We start from the raw sequence: 19,591 nt of genomic DNA on the forward strand, positions 1-19,591 counted from the left end.
GAGGCGTTCTTTATAGTAGGGAAAAATTGGAACCATAAGGGAATAGTCAAGTAAATTGTAGGACATAAATTCACATGGTGATTGGAGCCATTCAGTGCAACAGCTGACAAAGGGTTTGTAATACACAGGGAGCGCTTAAGTCAAAATGTTGAATGAAGAAAAAGACACAAGTTGGTACATGTGGAATCATCAGATTTATATTTTAAAATCCCTAAAGAGTAGGCAAAAAAGAAAGACATCAAACTGGCAAGTGTGTTTGTCCTTAGGACTTGCAGCGACTTTTCTTCCATTTTCCGTGTTTCTACATTTTCCCAATATTCTCTCATGAAGCTTGTTCTAATTTAAAAACTGGAGAAAACACATTGCTACGATTTTTTTTTTTAAAGCACCCGCCTTGCTATGTTCTGTTTTAAGATGTTTTTCAAAGTTCTGGTGCAGCACAGCTTGGCACCGTAACTCCCAACCCCTTAAAAGAAAGCATGCAGAGCAAACAGGGTCCGGATCTGGGGGCGGCCTGGTGTCTGCGCCTGTTTGGAGCAGAGGCTTTGGGCCTTGAAACCGGGTAGGGGGCTGGCCCAGATGTGTATTCGTTAAAGGATGCTGTGCGCGGGCTGCTGCCGGTCGCCGGCGCAGACTCCTTGGTAAACATCTAGCAGCCAGACACCTCTCGGGAGGGGAGCTTGGAGCCACTTAAAAGGTAGCTGGCAGCTAGAAGCGTGATCGGAAAAGGGCAGTCACTGGGAGTTCATGCAAACGAGTAGCCTCACGCGATAGGAAACATCCCAGCTTTTCTGTCCTTGCCAAACTAGGAGGTGAGAGAAGACGCAGCAATATCACAGACACGGCAGGGACTTTTTGTTACAAGAGTTAATTAGAGGCCGGGTGTGGTAGCTCACGCCTGTAATCCCAGCACTTTGGAAGGCTGAGGCTGGTGGATCACTTGAGGTCAGGAGTTCGAGACCAGCCTAGCCAACATGGTGAAACCCCTTCCCTATTAAAAAAAAAAAAAATTAACCAAGTGTTGTGTTGGGCACCTGTAATCCCAGCTACTTGGGAGGCTGAGGCAGGAGAATCACTTGAACCGGAGGCAGAGGTTGCAGTGAGCCAAGATCGGGCCACTGCACTGCAGCCCAGATGATAGCAAGACTCTGTATCAAAAAAAAAAGGCCAGGTGCGGTGGTTCACACCTGTAATCCCAGCACTTTGGGAGGCTGAGGCAGGTGTATCACCTTCGGTCAAGAGTTCGAGACCAGCCTGGCCAACATGGCAAAACCCCGTCTCTACTAAAAATACAAAAATTAGCTGGGCGTGGTGGTGTGTGCCTGTAATCCCAGCTACCCAGGAGTCTGAGGCAGGAGAACCACTGGAACCCGGGAGGCAGAGGCTGCAGTGAGCCAAGATCACACCACTGCACTCCAGCCTGGGTGACAGAGCAAGACTCCATCTCAAAAAATAAATAAATAAATAAATAAATAAATAAATAAATAAATAAAAGAAAGCAGCTTAATCCCTCCTTTGTGATGAAAAGGTTTCTTCCAAAGGCAACCAAAAGGCTGGAAAACGAGTGGCCCCAAGATCTTTTTTTTTTTCTTGAGTCAGAGTCTCACTCTGTAGCCCAAGCTGGAGTGAAGTGTCACGATCTCAGCTCACTGCAACCTCTGCCTCCTACATTCAAGCGATTCTCGTGCCTCAGCCTCCCGTGTAGCTGGGATTACAGGTGTGTGCCACCATGCCCGGCTAATTTTTTGTATTTTAGTAGAAACGAGGTTTTACCATGTTGCCCAGGGTGGTCTCGAACTCCTGAGCTCAGGTGATCCACCCGCCTTGTCCTCCCAAAGTGCTGGGATTACAGGTGTGAGCCACTGCGCCCGGTCCCCAAGATCTTTTTTTTTTTTTTTTTTTTTTTGAGTCGGAGTCTCGCTCTGTCACCCAGGCTGGAGTGCAGTGGTGCGATCTCGGCTCACTGCAAGCTCCGCCTCCCGGGTTCACGCCATTCTCCTGCCTCAGCCTCCTGAGTAGCTGGGACTACAGGCGCCCGCTACCACGCCTGGCTAATTTTTTGTATTTTTAGTAGAGACGGGGTTTCACCGTGGTCTTGATCTCCTGACCTCGTGATCCGCCCGCCTTGGCCTCCCAAAGTGCTGGGATTACAAGCGTGAGCCACCGCGCCCGGCCCCCAAGATATTTTAAACAGCGACGAGAATTAAAATCTGCAGCCCTAGCCCAGACCCTCACAAGCTCCAGGGGCTAATGAGGCTACTTGGTGATTGAGACAGCTGTGTTCCTATCAGGAAAGCCGAGCCAAGATGTCATCCTTGCCTGTTAGCTGGTGGTGACACTGCTCGGGAGTACTTGGCTTCCCTCACCTCCAGGCCGCCCGATATGCTGTTCTCTATGCCTAGAATTCTGTTCCCTCTGCTCTCCTCGCCTGTCTGGCTCCCATGCACCCCTGCTCATCCCACCAGCTTACTGGACCACATGCCCCAAACTGACTTCTCACCACCTCCTCCCTCTCCATGCCCCTGCCTGCCTGAACTACATACGGGCTTCACCACAAGGTGGCCACAGCTTTGCCAACGTCCTGCCTGGTGTGGAATGCACCTTCTCCTCGCCTTCCCTGGCTGATGGCTGCTCATCCTTGGAACCATAGGTTTGAGTGCCTTGTTGATGCTCCCACAGCCTCCCTGGGCGACTTCGTTCTGTTCTGTAGAGACCTGCCTGTCTCGGCCGGGCGCGGTGGCTCACGCCTCTAACCCCAGCACTTTGGGAGGCCGAGGCAGGCAAATCACTTGAGGTCAGGAGTTCGAGACTAGCCTGGCCAACATGGTGAAATCCCGTCTCTACAAAAATACAAAAATTAGCCAGGCGTGGTGGTGCACACTAGTAATCCCCGCTACTCAGGAGGCTGAGGCGGGAGAATGGCTTGAACTCAGGGGACGGAGGTTGCAGTGAGCCAAGATCACGCCACTGCACTCCAGCCTAGGCAGCAGGGTGAGACTGTCTCAAGACAGACAAACAAACAAAAACAAGATCTGCCTCTCTCTCCCTACCTGTAACCTCCCCTTGGGGCAGGTGCCATGAATCCTTATAGCTGAGCATGGCACCTAGCACACAAGAGGTGCCCAGTAAATGCTTGCCAGATGAATGAGTAGACTCGAGGCAGGATTTGTACCTTCAAGGAGTTTATAATCCAGTGTGAGAGTGGAGACAGCAGGCAGTCCTGACAGTATGGATCACACTGTCCCAAGTGTGCCTGGAAGTCATGATCCCTGGATGAGTCTCTGTTTCACACTAGCCAGCATTTAGTGAGCACCTGCTATGTGCCAGGTGCTTTGCCAAGTACTTTACCCATACTGTATGGCGGAGATCCCCAAACACTTCATTTACTAGTGAGGAGTCAGGCTCGGGGAGGAGAAGGACTTCCTCAGTGTCATGCCCAAAGTCACTGCTCAAAACCAGGGTGCCCTCCTACTCAGGAGTCCATGGGGACCCAGAGAGAAGGGGCTGCCTAGGAAGGGGGTGAAGGGGGTGCCGGTGCCCATGGAGACATGGAGGTCCCACCCACCCCCCTCCCAGTCTTCACCTGCTGGCTGAGCCAGCAGCCGGGCACAGCAGAGCCTCCCCCCGCCGGGCCCCGCACCGCCCAAGCCAAACAGCAGGAGCGCCAAGCTGTGTCCTCTCCAGCCAGCTGGAACATAAAGCCCATCAAGAATGACACCGGGACAGTCATAAAATCAAGCCGGCCCACATCCGGCACTGACCAAGCAGAATGAGCTCAGTACGAAGAGGCTTATTTTGGGAAAATGGAAACAAAACAAAGCCCTATAATTGGAGCCATCTGGGCAGTAGTGGCCTAGCGAGTGGGGCGGGAGGGGCTAGGGTGGAAAGCTGAGCTGGGAATGCACGGGTGAGGCTGCCCTGCCCACCTCAAGCATTAGAACCAGGTGGGTGAGCTGCTCCCAGCCTACAGGGGAGTCACACCCAGCAGGGTCCCTGAGCCCCATCTGGCCACCCACTGTTCCTGTTCTTCCTCTCCCAGCCAAGCTCTTGGCACTTCTGGGTGTGGTGACTCCCTATGAGGAGCTGGGGACTACCCATGGCCATAATGCCAGATACCACAAGACCCTGGCTGAACCAGGCCTAGGCTCCATCACAGCCCTCCCACCTTGGCACTAAGTCTAAGCCCCAAATATGAATCAAGATTGCCAAGTCTAAAAAAACAAAAAGATTGCCGAGTTCTCCTCTAACCTGGGGAGACCAAACAGTTTTCCTTGGATTGAGTGTTGCCTAGGGCTTTGTGTTAAGAAGGATTCTGAGGTACAGTCTGAGCCGAAGCATGACTGAGACATGTCTACATGTTTGCAAAGAGAGGTGGCAGGGCATTCCAGACATTGCAATAAGGGAACAGACAAGGGGCTGAGAGAATGACAGAGAGGAGGGCAAACACAAGGAATATTCCAGAGAATGAGCTAGTGATCTGGTGAATACTGAGGTCACTCGCTGAGGTTGGAGGTGATTCACCAGCTTCTCGTTTTGGTGCATAGAGAGACTAAGGGAGGAAGGAGGGTGCCTTTATTTTTTTTCCCCCAAATGCATGTAACACAAACATGGAGTCTGACTTTCGGTTCTTTTGGGTATATCCCTGGAAGTGGAAGTGCTGGATCATATGGCAATTCTATTCTTAGGTTTTTTGGTGTTTTTTTTTTTCTCCCCAGATGGACCAAAGAGTCACTGGCTTGCTTTTAATTAGTTTTAACCTTTAAGCTTTTGTAAGTGTAATCAACCAGCTGAGGATGGTAGGGGATATTTCCTAGCACTTCTCGTGTAAACTCAAATTGTAGGTTCTTGCTTGGAGTAACCCAGGCTCTTCACTGCTTACAAGGTTATTCTCAAGTTGCAAAAATTCTCTCTCCATGGTTTTTCCTGTATTCCTCTATTCAATCTCGGCTGCCGCAGAAAGCAGAAAGCAGTCAGAGAGAAAGCACAGGGACGCTGTTTTTGCATCTGTAGTGGAAACCTTAGCAGACGGTAACTGCTCTGGGGCTGTCAAATAGATGCATTGTTTTTAGTTTTTTCAGGAACCACCGGTTTTCCATAGCGGCTGCACCATTTCACATTCCCACCCACAGTGCACGAGGGTTCCAATTTCTCCATCTCCTTGCCAACACTTGTTATTTTCTGTTTTTTTGATAATAGCCATCCTAATGGATGTGAGGTCCAATTATACGTGTATATAACTGTGTAGGGAAAAACTCCTCAAACTGTGTTTTTCCTTTGCTCTCAGACCACAACCATCATCAACACAGAAGACTTCTGTGACCAAATGCGTGGGGTTCTCCCTCACACAACACGCAGCAGTACCAGCTGGGTGTCCTCTAATTCAGTTCCAACACAATCTAGTGAGAGATAGCATCAGATCCCACAGGTTGAGGGCTCAGTCCCCAAGGCTGTCTTCCGCCACACACACCAGTCACAAGTCTAGGCCTCAGAAACTTCTGACAGATTAGCTTCAAGTTCCCATGACCCCTTCTTTGGGTTCAGTCAATTCGCTGGAGCAGCTCACAGAACTCAAGGTAACACATTGACCGGTTTATTATAAAGAATATTGCAAAGGACACAGATGAAGAGATGAGCAGGGTGAGGAACGGTGAAGGGGCGGGAGCTTCCATGCCCTCCCTGGGTGCCACCCTCCAGGAACCTCCCCGTGTTCAGCCATCCAGAAGCTCCCTGAACCCTGTCCTTGGGTTTTTATGGACGCTTCATGCATCAGCATTGCTTCCCCTGGGTGTAGGGTGGGACCCTCTTGGAGGGTCTTAAGACCCACAGTCAAAAAATGTCGGGGAAACTTTAGAGCAAAAGGAGGGCAGGAGAAGGCAGAGGCTTGCCCCTGAGGCCCAACACACCCAAAATTCTAACAAAAGACCATAAGGAGGGCTATGGGAATCATGAGCCGGGAGCTGTGGATGAAAACACACATATATATATACATATATATATGTATTTTTTTTTTAGAGAGACAGGGTCTCACTATGTTGCCCAGGCTGGTCTCAAACCCGTGGGCTCAAGTGATCCTCCCACCTCAGCCTCGCAAAGTGCTAGGATTAGAGGTGTGAGCCACCACGCCCAGTCCAAAAACTGATATCTATCATAACACCACAATAACATACCTAGTACATATAACAGCTCTGGGAGATACAATTCACATACCATATAATTTACCCAATTGAGCTATACAATCCAGAAGTTTTAGCTTTTTTTTATAGACAGTCTTGCTCTGTCACCCAGGCTGGAGTGCAATGGCACCATCTCCGCTCACTGCAAACTCCACCTCCCAGGTTCAAGCAATTCTCCTGCCTCAGCCTCCCGAGTAGCTGGGATTACAGGCACCCACCACCATGCCTGGTTAATTTTTTTATTTTTAGTAGAGACGGGGATTCACCATGCTGGTCAGGCTGGTCTCGAATTCCTGACCTCAGGCGATCCACGTGCCTCGGCCTCCCAAAGTGCTGGGATTACAGGCATGAGCCACTGCACCCAGCCTTTTAGCTCTTACCTAGAGCCAAGATGTTTCAGCAGAGGACTAGGGTGGCTTGTCCTCAGCACCTAAGGAAGATGGTGGTGGCAGTGGGCAGCCCCCTAGGGGTCTCTGGGACCAGGGATGGAAGGATCAGAGAATAGAAAGCCAGCCATGGGGAGGGGACTGGGCATGTTCTGTGCTGCTCTGGGGAGTGAGAGGCTACTGCCAACGGTAGAGATGAGGGAGGGACTCCCTGCGTGGGCCATTCTTCCCTTCATTCATTCGTTCCTGTACCAACACTCAGTGCATGCCTGCCAGGTGTCAGGCACCTTGCTAGGCGCTGGGGTGGCAGAGATTACCAAAGAGACGCCCGGTGCCGAAGGTGAGGAGCTCTGTCCAGTGTGGGGAGCCACCGCTGAGCAGGTAACTCTGCAGGAGGCTAGCTATGGGGTCACATTGCAGGAGGCCCCCTCCCCTGTCTTGGGGTGATGTCAGGGGTGTGAATTAGGGCTTAAGGTTGAGTTGGGCTTCAGTGAGGAGGGGGTACCTGGATGGAGTCCTAAACGTAGGAGGATGGGGAGAGATGGTGGCATTGCAGGCAGTGGGGAAATTGCCTTTTTAAATTCAGGCTGTACTTCCTTCTTATTATTGAAATCATACCCGCTCTCAGCGTAGAAGCCAGATACTTCCCAGCTCCAACTGTGGAAGGTGGCAGTTCTCCCGCGCCCGCACCCCAGCCTCCCTCTCCACCCGGCGCTCTCTGAGCCATTTCTGTTCCCTGATGCATCCTCATCTCCTAGCCCTGTGCCTGCAATGCCGCATCGGGGTTTTTCTCTTCTTAGGCATTGCCTGTTGACATCCCATGAGGGAAGAGGAGGAATCCTTTCCTCTACCACAGCCATCCTTCCTACCCCAGCCTCCCAGGGTAGCTGAGTCATTGTGACGGAGCCAGGTCGGCTGTTGAGGATGCTTCCAGGGTGAAGCGCAGGGCAGGCAGGTGCCTAAAGCCTGCAGATCCCCCAATTGGGTGTCGGGGGCATGTGGGCGAGTGGGATTAAAGGCCAGGGAAGGGAGAGGCCACTGGAAGCTGGGGGTTCAGGGAGCAAGCAGAGGGGCTCAGGAGGGGGCCAAGGCAGGCAAAGAAGAGGAGAGCAGATGGAGGCCCCGGGACAGGGGACTTTCGAGGTGGTGAGCATGATCACAGGCCCAGGAAATGAGGCATGATCAGAGGCCCCTGGCTGTGGCCACGGGGGGCTGTGGGTGAGCTAACTTTGCAAGTACAGTGTCTTCTGTGGAGTGGCCCAGAGAAGCTGAACTGCAGCAGGTTGAAGGTTGAGTTGGGAGATGAGGCTGTGGGGCAGTGGGTTTAAACCTGTCTTGGGAAATTTGGAAGATAGAAACTTGGAGCAATAAGGGGTCCGGGGAGGATTTCGTTAGGATTAGGAGATCTGTAGTCATTGCAAGGGAATGAGGCCGAAGGCACAGTGCAAGGATCGGCTTTGTTGGGGTGTAGTAAAAGAAATAACTTTCGAACAGTAGAGCAGCCTTTCTGAGAATATGGCAACATCCCCTTGCTGGAGATATTTGAGCAAAAAGAGGTGGCCGCCCATCGGGGTATTGCAGTGGAGATTCCTGTGCAGGGTGGCGAGTTGACCCGGAAAAGGGACAGCAAATACTTGGGAAGCATGCGGGCATTGTCCTTTCCAGTGCCCCAGCAGGCATCACGAATGGAGGGTGGCATGCCCTGTCCAGAGCTCCAGACAGCTTCCAACGGTCCATCCCGCTAGTGCCTGCAATGCATCCGTCTGCCCTCCCTGGACCAGGATTCCATTCCTCCCTCCGCTTCCATAAAACGGGCCCCGTATTCCTGGCTGCAGGGAAGGCTTACGAGATCACGTATGTGAGGCTAAAGTTCCACACCAGCCGCCCTGAGAGCTTCGCCATCTACAAGCGCAACCGCGCCGACGGCCCGTGGGAGCCCTACCAGTTCTACAGCGCCTCCTGCCAGAAGACCTACGGCCGGCCCGAGGGCCAGTACCTGCGCCCCGGCGAGGAGGAGCGCGTGGCCTTCTGCACCTCTGAGTTCAGCGACATCTCCCCGCTGAGTGGGGGCAATGTGGCCTTCTCCACCCTGGAGGGCCGGCCCAGCGCCTACAACTTCGAGGAGAGCCCTGGGCTGCAGGTCAGAGAGGAGCGGGGCTTGGGGGGTCGGGACGGGGTTGGGAGTGGGTCACGGCAGTAGGAGAGTCTGATGTGCCAGGACACACAGGGTGGGGGACCTGCAAAACCCCATGGTTTTCTTTTTCTTTTTCTTTTTTTTTGGAGACTGAGTCTTGCTCTGTCGCCCAGGCTGGAGTGCAGTGGCGTGATTTTGGTTCACTGAAACCTCTGCCTCCTTGGTTCAAGCTATTCTGCCTCAGCCTCCCAAGTAACTGAGATTACAGGTGCCCGCCACGACGCCTGGCTGATTCTTTTTTGTATTTTTAGTAGAGACGGGGGTTTCGCCATGTTGGCCAGGCTGGTCTTGAACTCCTGACATTAAGCGATCCGCCTGCCTCCGCCTCCCAAAGTGCTGAGATTACAGGCGTGAGCCACTGCCCTTGGCCCCAAACCCCATGGTTTTCAAGTTTTCTGCCACAGAAGCCTTGTTGCACCTAAGTCTTCTGTGGATGCCGCTAATGAACCAGAGGGAAGACGGGCTGCTCAGTGGACCAGAGCTGTCCCTTCCCTGGCCTCCTGGGGCAGAGCCCTGTGGCTCCCAGAAGCCTGTGAGGGCTGCCAACCCACCTGGCCCCTTCCTTATATGGGCGTGGAAGCTGAGGCCTGGAGGGGGATGGCATTTTCCAGGGGCACAGATGAGGCGTGGAAGGGCCCAGGCCAGCACCTGAGTGTCCAGACTCCTGGCTGGTGTTCTTTCCGGAACTCTCCACCGAGGGGGCTCGCTTCCTCCTCCTGTGAATTAATAACAGGGCCTGCCCATGTGTCTCCAAGGGCTCCTATGAAAATGGCAAAATGCGACAGGGACATGGGCTTTGGAGTCATAGAGCCCTGGGTCCCACGCTGTAAGGCCGCGCCGACCAGCAGCACTTTCCGTGATGACGGAAAGCGCCTCTAGCTGCCCTGTCCCATGTGGTGCCACCAGCCACCATGAGATGTGGCCAGCGCAGCTGAGGAACTGGATTTCATATTTTATTAATATTTCATTATTATTAAATAATAATACATTTAATAAAATAATAATTATTTTATTAACTTAGCCACATGTGGCCAGTGGCTGCCACATTGGAGAGACTGCTGTGGGGTAGCGGGAACACACATACTGTGACCAGTGCAGCGCTTGGCACGTACAGCATGCCCACCCATACTCGGGAGATACGCGTGCATGACAGCTCCCCGTCCTTGTCCTCACGGTACAGAGGACGGCAGGCCTGTCGCCATGTCGGTCCATTCAGGGCCCTCCAGTTCAGCCCATGTAGGTCCACCCAGGTGTGTGGACCTGCCGGGATTGGCACTCATCTGTGTCCACATTGCTGTGTGTCCATAGCTGTTCATCTACACACAAGTGTGTTGGGTGGCTCTCCAGTCCACAGGTCCCCAACCCCTGGCTGCAGACCGGTACTGGTCCATGGCCTGTTAGGAACCGAGTCACACAGCAGGAGGGGAGCGCGGGCAGGCAAGCATTCCTACCTGAGCTCCGCCTCCTGTCAGATCAGCCTCCTGTCAGATCAGCTGCGGCATCAGATTCTCCCAGGAGCAACTGAGTTGCGTGTCCTCATGAGAATCTAATGCCTGATGGTCTGAGGTGGAACAGTTTCATCCCAAACCACCACCTACTCCGTTCGTGGAAAAATTGTCTTCCACGAAACCTCTTCCTGGTGCCAAAAAGGTTGGCACCAGGCTGCTCTAGTCCATTTCCCCGGGTTCAGACCCAAGACTTGCCTAAACCCAGGGAACCTGCCCTCTCCTCCCCTCCAGACTTTCAGGGCGTCTCCTTTGCCCATCTGGGATAACGAGGGAACCAGGGTTAGAATCCTGTTTCCAGAGGGGACACCGAGACCCAAAAAGAAGTTGCATTCTGTCAGCGATGTGCAGCATGAGAACACACAGAGCCGGCTGTGTCGGGGTCCCCAGGACCACCCTTGGGCTTAGTGATTCGCTATAGGGACTCACAGAACTCAGAAAAGCTGTGAGGCTCAGAGCTGCAATTTTTTGCAATGAAAGTCTACCGGCCCACATCAGCCAGGGGAGAGGCGCACGGCCAGGTCACAGAAGGGACCAGGCTCTGAGCTTCCAGCTGTTTTCCCAATGCAGTGGAGTCACACGCACAGCACATATTTCCCCAGAGCCACATGTGACAGAGTGTGCAGAGTACTGCCAACTTTGAAGGCCAGAGTTTTTTTTTAATAATTTTTTTTTCTTAGAGACCTCATCTCACTATGCTGCCCAGGCTGGTCTCTTACTCCTGGGCTCAAGTGATCCTCCCGCCTCAGCCTCCCAAAGTGCTAGGCTTAAAGGTGTGAGCCACCACACCTGGCCTGAAGTCCAGGGTTTTTACTGGAGGCTGGTAGTGTAGACACAGCTGACTACCTGTGTGGCTGACCTGTCTCCAGCCCCTCCGGAAGTGAAGTCAGTTCTGTGTGGCCCAAGGCCCCCACCGCAAATCACATCATCGGCATAACTACCTAGTGTGGCCCAAGGGAAGACACTCTTATCAGGTGGGACATCCAAGGATATGGAGGTCACTCCCCAGGATCCAGGGCAAAGGGCCAGGCCCCTCTTTGGGCAAGCTGAATCCTTTATCACACAGAACCACATCTCTAGACGTCCAGGCCCTGCTTGTCCCACTAAAAATGTACACGTCACCATGATTTTGTTTACAAATTACAATTTCTTCTCCACGGGGCTCCAAAGCTCTGTAGATTAGACAACATCAGCCGAGGTCAGATGAAGACAGGCAGGGAGGGCCGGCCCCCGCTCCCACCTGTGTCTGTGCAGCCACCACCCCGGGGACACCCTTGGCTGTTGGAGGTTTTCTTTCTTGTTGCCTCTTGTGTTCTGGACACTGTCCCTGATGGAGAGATGACCTTTTGAGAAATATCTCCCCTGCTGCTTCTGGACAGAAACCAAGAGCAGAGCAGGACAAAGAGAGGCAAGTCTACCTTGCTCTTTTCTCCTCATGCTCCCTCTGGACACATTTAGGGGGCAGGTGCTTTCTCAGAGGACACAGAGCTTGGAAGGAAGGATGTGGCTGCTGGGTCTTGGGTTCCTCTGACCCCCATGGAAGGGCCTAGGACTTTGGAGGAGAAGGCCGACCTGGCTGTTGCAGAGTAAGACCGCCAGAGTTGAGGGGCCGCCTGAGCACCCCTTGGATATAGAGCCCAAGCTGTCCACCTCCTGCTTGTCCTTAATGCCACGGCCTGGGTCCTGGGACCCATCCAAAATCACCTTCAGCACCCACTTGTAACTTAAGGTGGAGTTCCAGTGCCTGGGTTCAGTGGGGCTTGCCCTAAAATGACTTTTTTTTTTTTTGAGACAGTTTCACTCTTGCCCAGGCTGGAGTGCAGTGGCACGATCTTGGCTCACTGCAACCTCTGCCTCCCAGGTTCAAGCAATTCTCTTGCCTCAGCCTCCCAAGTAGCTGGGATTGCAGGTGTGTGCCACCACACTGGCTAATTTTTGTATTTTTAGTAGAGACGGCGTTTTGCCATGTTGCCCAGGCTGGTCTTGAACTCCTGGTCTCAAGGGATCTGCCCGCCTCGGCCTCCCAAAGTGCTGGGATTACAAGTGTGAGCCATCGCGCCGGGCCCTAAAATGACCTTTTAAGGCATCAAGACAGGCCCCCTGCAACTGAGGCTGAGGTTCTCCCTCCCAGCGTCCATCCTATGTCTCAGAGATTTTGACCCCATTCCTTTACTGCCATTGTCCTTACAGACTGATGGATCGGGTCACGGGCCAGGAAGCAGAGGTGGGAGACCTTGGGCAGGTCATTGCCGTCTCTGGGCCCCACTGGCATGATAAGGGCTTTGGGATAGACCCAGGAAGGCAGACCAGCCTCGTGGTTAAAGCTGGGACCCTGGGATCAGACAGACCAGAATCCTGGCTCTGCCATGCACTGGCTGTGCAACTTGGAACGGAATGGTTACCCTCTCTGAGCCTCGGTCTCCTCATCTCTAAATGGGGTTAATAACAATACCTACTCCAGGGCTACCGTGAGGCCCGAGCCCTAACCACACAATATGCGTCAGCAGCAGCCACACCTCCTAGCTCTGATATCCAGTTGGTTTGAGTTCTCCAGGTGGCACTTTTTTCTGGAGAAGGAAGTGCCGCAGCACCTTCAGCTCTGGACTGTGGGGCTTCCCCACCCCACACCTTAGCTCCTTGTCCAGCAGCCGGTCCAGCAGCATCAGTACCTGGGCGCTCGTTAGAAACGCAAGCTCCCCGGCTCCGCCGCTGACCTCTGAAGCAGAAGCTGCACTTTAACCAGATCCCTGAATGCGCGCTGACCTTTGGGAAGTGCATCCTGGGGTGATCCGGGCCTGCGAACTCAAGCACAGGCTTAGCTTGGTGCAGAGGCTCCCACTTAGTGTTCAGGTGCTGGACCCCTCTCCCCGGCCGAGGCATCCTCTGGCAGAGGCCCTGGGTCCCCGGCAGTAGCTCCCGTGGCTGAGCTCTGGGGGAGCAGGAGGGGCCGCTGGCCTGAGTCACGCTGGGGCAAAAAGACGGCCTGCTAGGAGCTCATTTTCTGTACTGATGGGCCTGATTGCTAAAGCGGGGGCTCCTGGGTGGAATCAAAACGCTGATTAATATTCAGCTGTAGCCATTGCTGATGATAACAGCAGGCAGATGAAAATGTCAGTCTTCACGTGGGCTTTCCCTAACTTCCCCTCCACACTCTTCCATGGGGAAGCTGCTCATTCAGGGATCAGCAGGTATTTATCGAGTGCTTGCTAGGGCCAGGCAGAGTCCAGGGCTGGGGAAACAGCGAGAACAAGGGGCCACAAGTCCCTGCTCTCGTGGAAGAGATGTCACCTGGGACAGGTGACCTGTCCACAGGAGCCTGACCCTCAGCATGTGAGAAGCCAAGAAACCCGGGCCTGCAGCATGCCAGGTCCCACTGAGCAGGCGAGAAGGTTGCAGGGGCGTACCGTCCCCCAGCTGTATCCCTGGAATGGGGTGTAGGAGCTGCTGGGGAAAGCCAGGTGACCTGCACAACGGGGTCTTCAGTGGGCTGCTTTGACCCCTGCCCCCCCAAACCTCAGCTGCTTCCTAACCATAGGCCCGACCTCACAGCCAGCGCTGACACTGGCTACCCTCCTCCAGACACCTTTGTAGGGGAGGTGCTATTTTTGTTCCATTTCACAGATGGGAAAATGGAGGCTCTAAGACATTGAATGAAGTTGCACTAATCAGTGGCCTAGCACCCAGGTTGGGGTGACCTCCGAAGCACAGCCTCCTTATTTCTGCAGCGTTCTCAGAATTGGCCTGAGCTCGGCCTTTCCTGTGTCCCAGGAGCTCCCAGGGCAGCCAGCTGGACCTGCCAGCAGAGCGATGGGGGTAAATACTAAATACTCCGGAACCCGCTGATGGTGCCCTCTCCCCTTTGCCTCAGGAGTGGGTCACCAGCACCGAACTCCTCATCTCTCTAGACCGGCTCAACACGTTTGGGGACGACATCTTCAAGGATCCCAAGGTGCTCCAGTCCTACTTCTATGCCGTGTCTGACTTCTCTGTGGGCGGCAGGTAGGAGGGAGGAGGGAGGCAGGGTGGCAGGGTTCCAGGACCCAAACCCGAGAGCAGAAGGCGGCTGCCGTGGGGCAGGAGGCAGGGGGGAGGGGGCACAGAAGCCAGGTGTGCCCCAGGGGAGAGGGAGGGAGCACCTGCCATTCGAGGCCCTGGGGGCCCCCACCCAGCCCACCTCCTGCCGGATGCCCTGCATCAGCTGATTTGCCATGTGCCAGACACACTGGGTCTTGGTGCCCATTGTCCCCTCTGCCTGGAGGTTCCTTCCTTCCTTCCTCCCTTCCTCCGTTCGCTCTCGCTCTCTTTCTCTCTCTCTCTCGCTCTCTTTGTCTCTCTTTCTCTCTCTTTCTCTCTCTGTCTCTCTTTCTCTCTCTCTTTCTCTCTCTGTCTCTCTTTCTCTGCCTCTCTCTGTCTCTCTTTCTCTCTCTGTCTCTCTTTCTCTCTCTCTCTCTCGCTCTCTCTTGCTCTCTCGCTCTTGCTTGCTCTCTCTCTCTCACTCTCTCTCTCTCTCTCTGAAGGAGTTTCGCTCTTGTTGCCCAGGCTGGAGTGCAGTGGTGCAATCTCGGCTCACTGCAATCTCTGCCTTCTAGGTTCAAGCGATTCTCCTGCCTCAGCCTCCCAAGTAACTGGGATTACAGGCATGCGCCACCATGCCTGGCTAATTTTGTATTTTTAGTAGAGATGGGGTTTCTCCATGTTGGTCAGGCTGGTCTCGAACTCCCAGCCTCAGGTGATCTGCCTGCCTCGGCCTCCCAAAGTGCTGGGATTACAGGCATGAGCCACGGCCCCCTTCCCCTTTCTAATATGGGGATGTTACTGGCCTAGAGAAAGGCGCTTCTCTCTGGCCCCTGGTCCTGGTCCTGGTCCTGGTCCTATGCGCCCTTAGCACCTGTCAGTGCCCTGGGCAGTTTGTTTCTCCTCCAACATCTGTCCCCTCCAGGAAGCAGGGGCTGCCCAGGAGGTAGAGGCCCATCTCTCACCTCAAGTCCCAGGGCCTGTCTCGCACATGGCCACCTGGCAGTGGGTGCCCTGGGAGGGCTGTGGGATGAGGGAGGCATGAACGGCTTCCATGTCAATGTTTCTCAGGTTTCTTTGAAAGGAGAGAGGAAAACAGGTGCGTTCTTGCCCCAGTCCCATGGGGACGGCAGACACTGGTCAGATTGCTCCCCGGTAAACACATCAGCCCGCACCAGGATGACAAGGAAGGGGAGGAAAGGGAGAGCGTGTGCCTGGGGTCGGGGAGGACAGGAGCTGGCTCTGCAGACGGGACCCGGGAGTGGGAAGGCTGGGGTTGAGGACCAGGGGACAGCCAATGTGGCTGGGTGGAGGGCAGGCGGGTGGGCGTGGAGAGGTTGGCAGAGTGTCGGGATCTGGGTGGGTTTAGCCTCACCCGGCAGTCAAGAGGAAGCTGTGGAAGGGTTTGGTCAGGGTAGTAACAGAGTCAGATTTTTAAAACACCCCCAAGCCCCTGACAGCCAAGTGGGGCGGATAAGAGGAGAGAGGAAGTCGAATGTCAGGAATCGGGGCGGGAGGCGGCAGCTTGGACCAGAGGGCTGGGGTAGGGCGAGCACAGGTCTGAACGCGATTGAGGACGGAAACAGCTCTATGTGTGAACCATGGGCCGTGGGAGTGGGGAGCGGGGATGACGCCGGACTCTGGGCCTCCACAGTTCAGAGGCACTTGGGTGGCATTAGAGAGATGGAGAAGGGGGTGGCATGAGGCTCAAATGCCTGCTTTGGGTGTGTGAGCTCCAGGGAAGGCCAGGGCTCGTCACTGAGAGCCCCTGCGGCCATGAGGATCCCCCTGCTCCAACCTGCCCCCTTATGTGAGTCAGCGGGAGGAGCTCCCGGGGAAGGCGGCCATGAGCTCCAGTGCCTGCTGTCAGGGGGCTTCGGGCCAGAGGACATCTGGGTTCCAGCTGCCAGAGCCAGACCACCCTCAGACCACAGCTGGCCGGGACAGGCTGCTCATGGCAGGGGACAGGTGGCCCCAACAGCCTGTGTTCACAGCGGAGCCCTGTGGGCTCTCACTCTCCTTTCCTGGGTCAGAGGGCTTCACAGGGCGGGTGTTTACAGCACCCCCTCCAAGGCAGGGGCAGTCCCTTGTGACTTCCCTGGTAACCACTGTCCCCAGGATTGCCTGGCGCCTGCCTCACGCCAAGAAGCCCTGGGGTGCTGCCTGCCTAAACTGGGCCCTGCGTGGAAGCCGTGCTACGTGCCCTATCACACAGTGTGTCCCCATATCAGCTGAAGCACCTGGAGCCTCAACAGCGGTCGGTGATTCATCAACACCCGCTGAGGGCAGAGCGTGTGACGTGGCTCAAGGGAGCCACTGAGTGGCCACAGAGGAGTGTCCAGGGTCCAGCTCAGGGTCCACGTGGAGTTGGCAAGGACGGGCTTCAGCTCCAGCTCAGCCACTTAGCATCTGTCAGTTCCAAGGCCTGAGCCTGATGCCTCACATGTGAAATGGGGACGCTAACGTCCCTCCCACCTCTGGTGAGGCTCTAGGGAGAAGCTATTGCCTTGGCCAGGGGCAGAAGCCATGGCCTCTGAGCAGCTCGGGACAGGGACAGTGGTCGGGACAGGGACAATCACAGGGTCGGGTTCTGCCGAGCATGCCGCGGGCTCCCAGGGCACCCCTGTTCCTGCCTGATTCCACCTGTCTCTTGACCCTGTGTGTGGAATGGAGCCACAGGCCGGGGCTGCTCTCAAAGACCCCGTATTTGCCCATTCTTCTACTGCTGTAAACACCTGAGATGGTTACTTATTTATTTATTTTTGAGACAGAGTTTCGCTCTCGTTGCCCAGGCTGCAGTACAATGGCACGATCTCGGCTCACTGCAACCTCTGCCTCCTGGGTCCAAGCGATTCTCCTGCCTCAGCCTCCTGAGTAGCTGGGATTATAGGCATGCGCTGCCACACCTGGCTAATTTTGTATTTTTAGTACAGACTGGGTTTCTCCATGTTGGTCAGGCTGGTCTCAAACTCCTGACCTCAGGTGATCTGCCCGCCTTGGCCTCCCAAAGTGCTGGGATTACAGGCCTGCGCCACTGCATCCAGCTGATGGTAATTTATTAAAAGATGTTTAATTGGCGCACAGTTCCACAGGCCGTACAGGAATCATGGTGCTGGCATCTGCTTGGCTTCTGGGGAGGCCTCAGGAAACTTACAGTCTTGGCGGAAGGTGAAGAGGGATCAGGCATATCACCTGGCCAGAGCAGGAGCAAGAGAGAGAGCAGGGGATGGGGTGGGGGGGGAGGGGTGGGTGCCACACACTTCTAAACAACCAGATCTCATGAGAACTCACTCACTCTACAGTACCAAGCGGGGAGGGTGCTAAGTCATTCAGGAGAATTCAACCTCATGATCCAATCAGCTCCCAGCAGGCCCCACCTTCAACACTGGGGATTACAGCTTGACATGAGATTTGGTGGGGACACAGATCCAAACCATATCAGACGTAGACTCACGGGGGATTTGGAGTGACTCAGGAGCTGTCCCTGTTTGGAGTACCCTCTTTCCTGCCCTTTGGGACACAGTTGAGGGATAGCTGCTGGAGGTGGTCCCCTTAGCCCCCTACACATGTTGCTACTGTGACTGCCAGCCCACTCTCCACTTGGGAGACTAAGGTGACTTCTTCCTGGGTCCCTCTCAGCCCCCAGGTGGGGCTCCTCCCAGGCAGAAGCTTTCTGTGGCAGGCACTTGCTAGCTGGTGGCTTTGGGTAGCTTCTCTGTGCCTCAGTTCACCCATCCATTCTATGGGGGTGGTAACAGGCTGGTGAAGATGGGATGCGTTTGTTCCAGAGCCCACCAGTACAGTCAGTTCTCTGTTACTGCTGCCCCCAGGGCACATATTCGGTGTTCAGTGAGGGCCAAGATTGAGGGTGGAGTCTGGCTCACACCTGCAAACAGGGGCTACCTGGTGACTAACTCCTCATCTGCCCTGCCGGCACCTGCGGGTCCCCTTCCTCCTCCGTGTCTTTTCCCAGGTGCAAGTGCAATGGGCATGCCAGCGAGTGCGGCCCCGACGCGGCGGGCCAGTTGGCCTGCCGGTGCCAGCACAACACCACCGGCACGGACTGTGAGCGCTGCCTGCCCTTCTTCCAGGACCGCCCGTGGGCCCGGGGCACCACCGAGGCTGCCCACGAGTGTCTGCGTGAGTGTCACGGGGCATCAGGGACCCGAGGCTGGTGTTGCAGGCAGGGAAAGGAACTCCCCCGAAACCTCGCGGTGGGGGCTGCTCCCGGGTACGCCCGGGGGCGAAGCTAGGGGTCTCTGTGCTGCTGCAGAGATGAGGACGAGTGGAAGGGGAGCCTGGGGAGGGGGTGCATTTAAGCCTCAGTCTCTCCTCCACTAAGTAGCTTCCCTGGACCAACTCCACCCATGCAGAGGTGCCTGTGGTGGGAGGGCCGGAAGGTCCCCAACTTGCTTCTTTGTGTTAACTGCTCCCACCCCAGCTGCTAATCGGAACCAGGCTACCCCTACAAGCAAGGGGGTGCTGACGGCCCACCTGGCCTCTCCCACGGGCCCCCAGGCAGCCTTTTGGTGTCCCAGCCCCCATGTGATGTGGCTTTGACCGCCTAACCTCAGAGAAGCGCTGGAGAGAGGATGATGCCATCATGTCTTCTCCAGGGACACAGGCCAAGAGCAGGGACGCACTGACTTCTCTTCTGGCTGGGGCACCGGCTGCAAGCCCCACCCTGTCCCCAGACAGCCTGGTTTCCTCCAGGCTCTCCATGCGCAGCTGCCGTTGCTGGGCGCCAGTTCCCAGCTGGTGCTGGTGCTGCTGGCAGGAGACACATCTTCACTCACAGGCTCGCCAGGCTCGCTGGGCGGGCAGCTTGGCCTCTGGGCCCCGCTGTCCTCTTGGGCCTGGGCTACTGGCGACCAGAACTGGGGCTGGGCCGGGGATGGCTTGTTCTGAGGGTGGCGTGCTGTCTGCAGGAGCTGCCCTCGTTGGCCTGCCTCCACCAGGGAGTCCTGGGGCCAAGGAAGCTGTGCTGGCTGGCTTCCACTGTCCCAGCCTGCTGCTGTCTCCACAGTGGGGACACAGAGGCCAGACTGCTTCTACCATGTCCTCAGCCCTGTGGTCACATCTGTGTCTCTCAGTCAGCAGCCTGGGAGCCAGGGTTTCAGGCTTGACCCTTCATCCCCACCCTCACCCGCAGATGAGACAGCCCCAAGCCCTGAATTCCGCCTCATCCACTTCGCTCCAGTCTGTCTAACTTCTGTTCATTGCCGCCGATGCCTTGGGCCTGGCCCTGCCTCCTCTCCCTGCACACCCAAAGCTTCCTCTTCCCTGCTCTCCCTGTTCCCAGCCCTCCCCTGCCTGCAG

The 19,591-nt window shown here is 55.3% G+C and overlaps 1 protein-coding gene and 1 pseudogene across 1 annotated transcript in view; one reads left to right on the forward strand and one right to left on the reverse strand.

Annotated features, from left to right (window-relative positions):
* The window catches only part of LAMC3 (laminin subunit gamma 3), an 81,769-nt gene that overhangs the window by 7,432 nt on the left and 54,746 nt on the right, over positions 1 to 19,591 (forward strand). The window contains exons 2-4 of the mRNA XM_030818053.1: positions 8,395 to 8,699; positions 14,127 to 14,257; positions 18,246 to 18,412. Coding sequence (XP_030673913.1) covers positions 8,395 to 8,699; positions 14,127 to 14,257; positions 18,246 to 18,412 — 603 coding nt within the window. The remainder of the gene's footprint in view (positions 1 to 8,394; positions 8,700 to 14,126; positions 14,258 to 18,245; positions 18,413 to 19,591) is intronic.
* LOC115836504 lies at positions 4,922 to 5,060 on the reverse strand (annotated as a pseudogene).

The sequence above is a fragment of the Nomascus leucogenys genome, chromosome 8 (assembly GCF_006542625.1).
Source record: "Nomascus leucogenys isolate Asia chromosome 8, Asia_NLE_v1, whole genome shotgun sequence".
In the NCBI taxonomy this organism is placed as follows: domain Eukaryota; kingdom Metazoa; phylum Chordata; class Mammalia; order Primates; family Hylobatidae; genus Nomascus; species Nomascus leucogenys.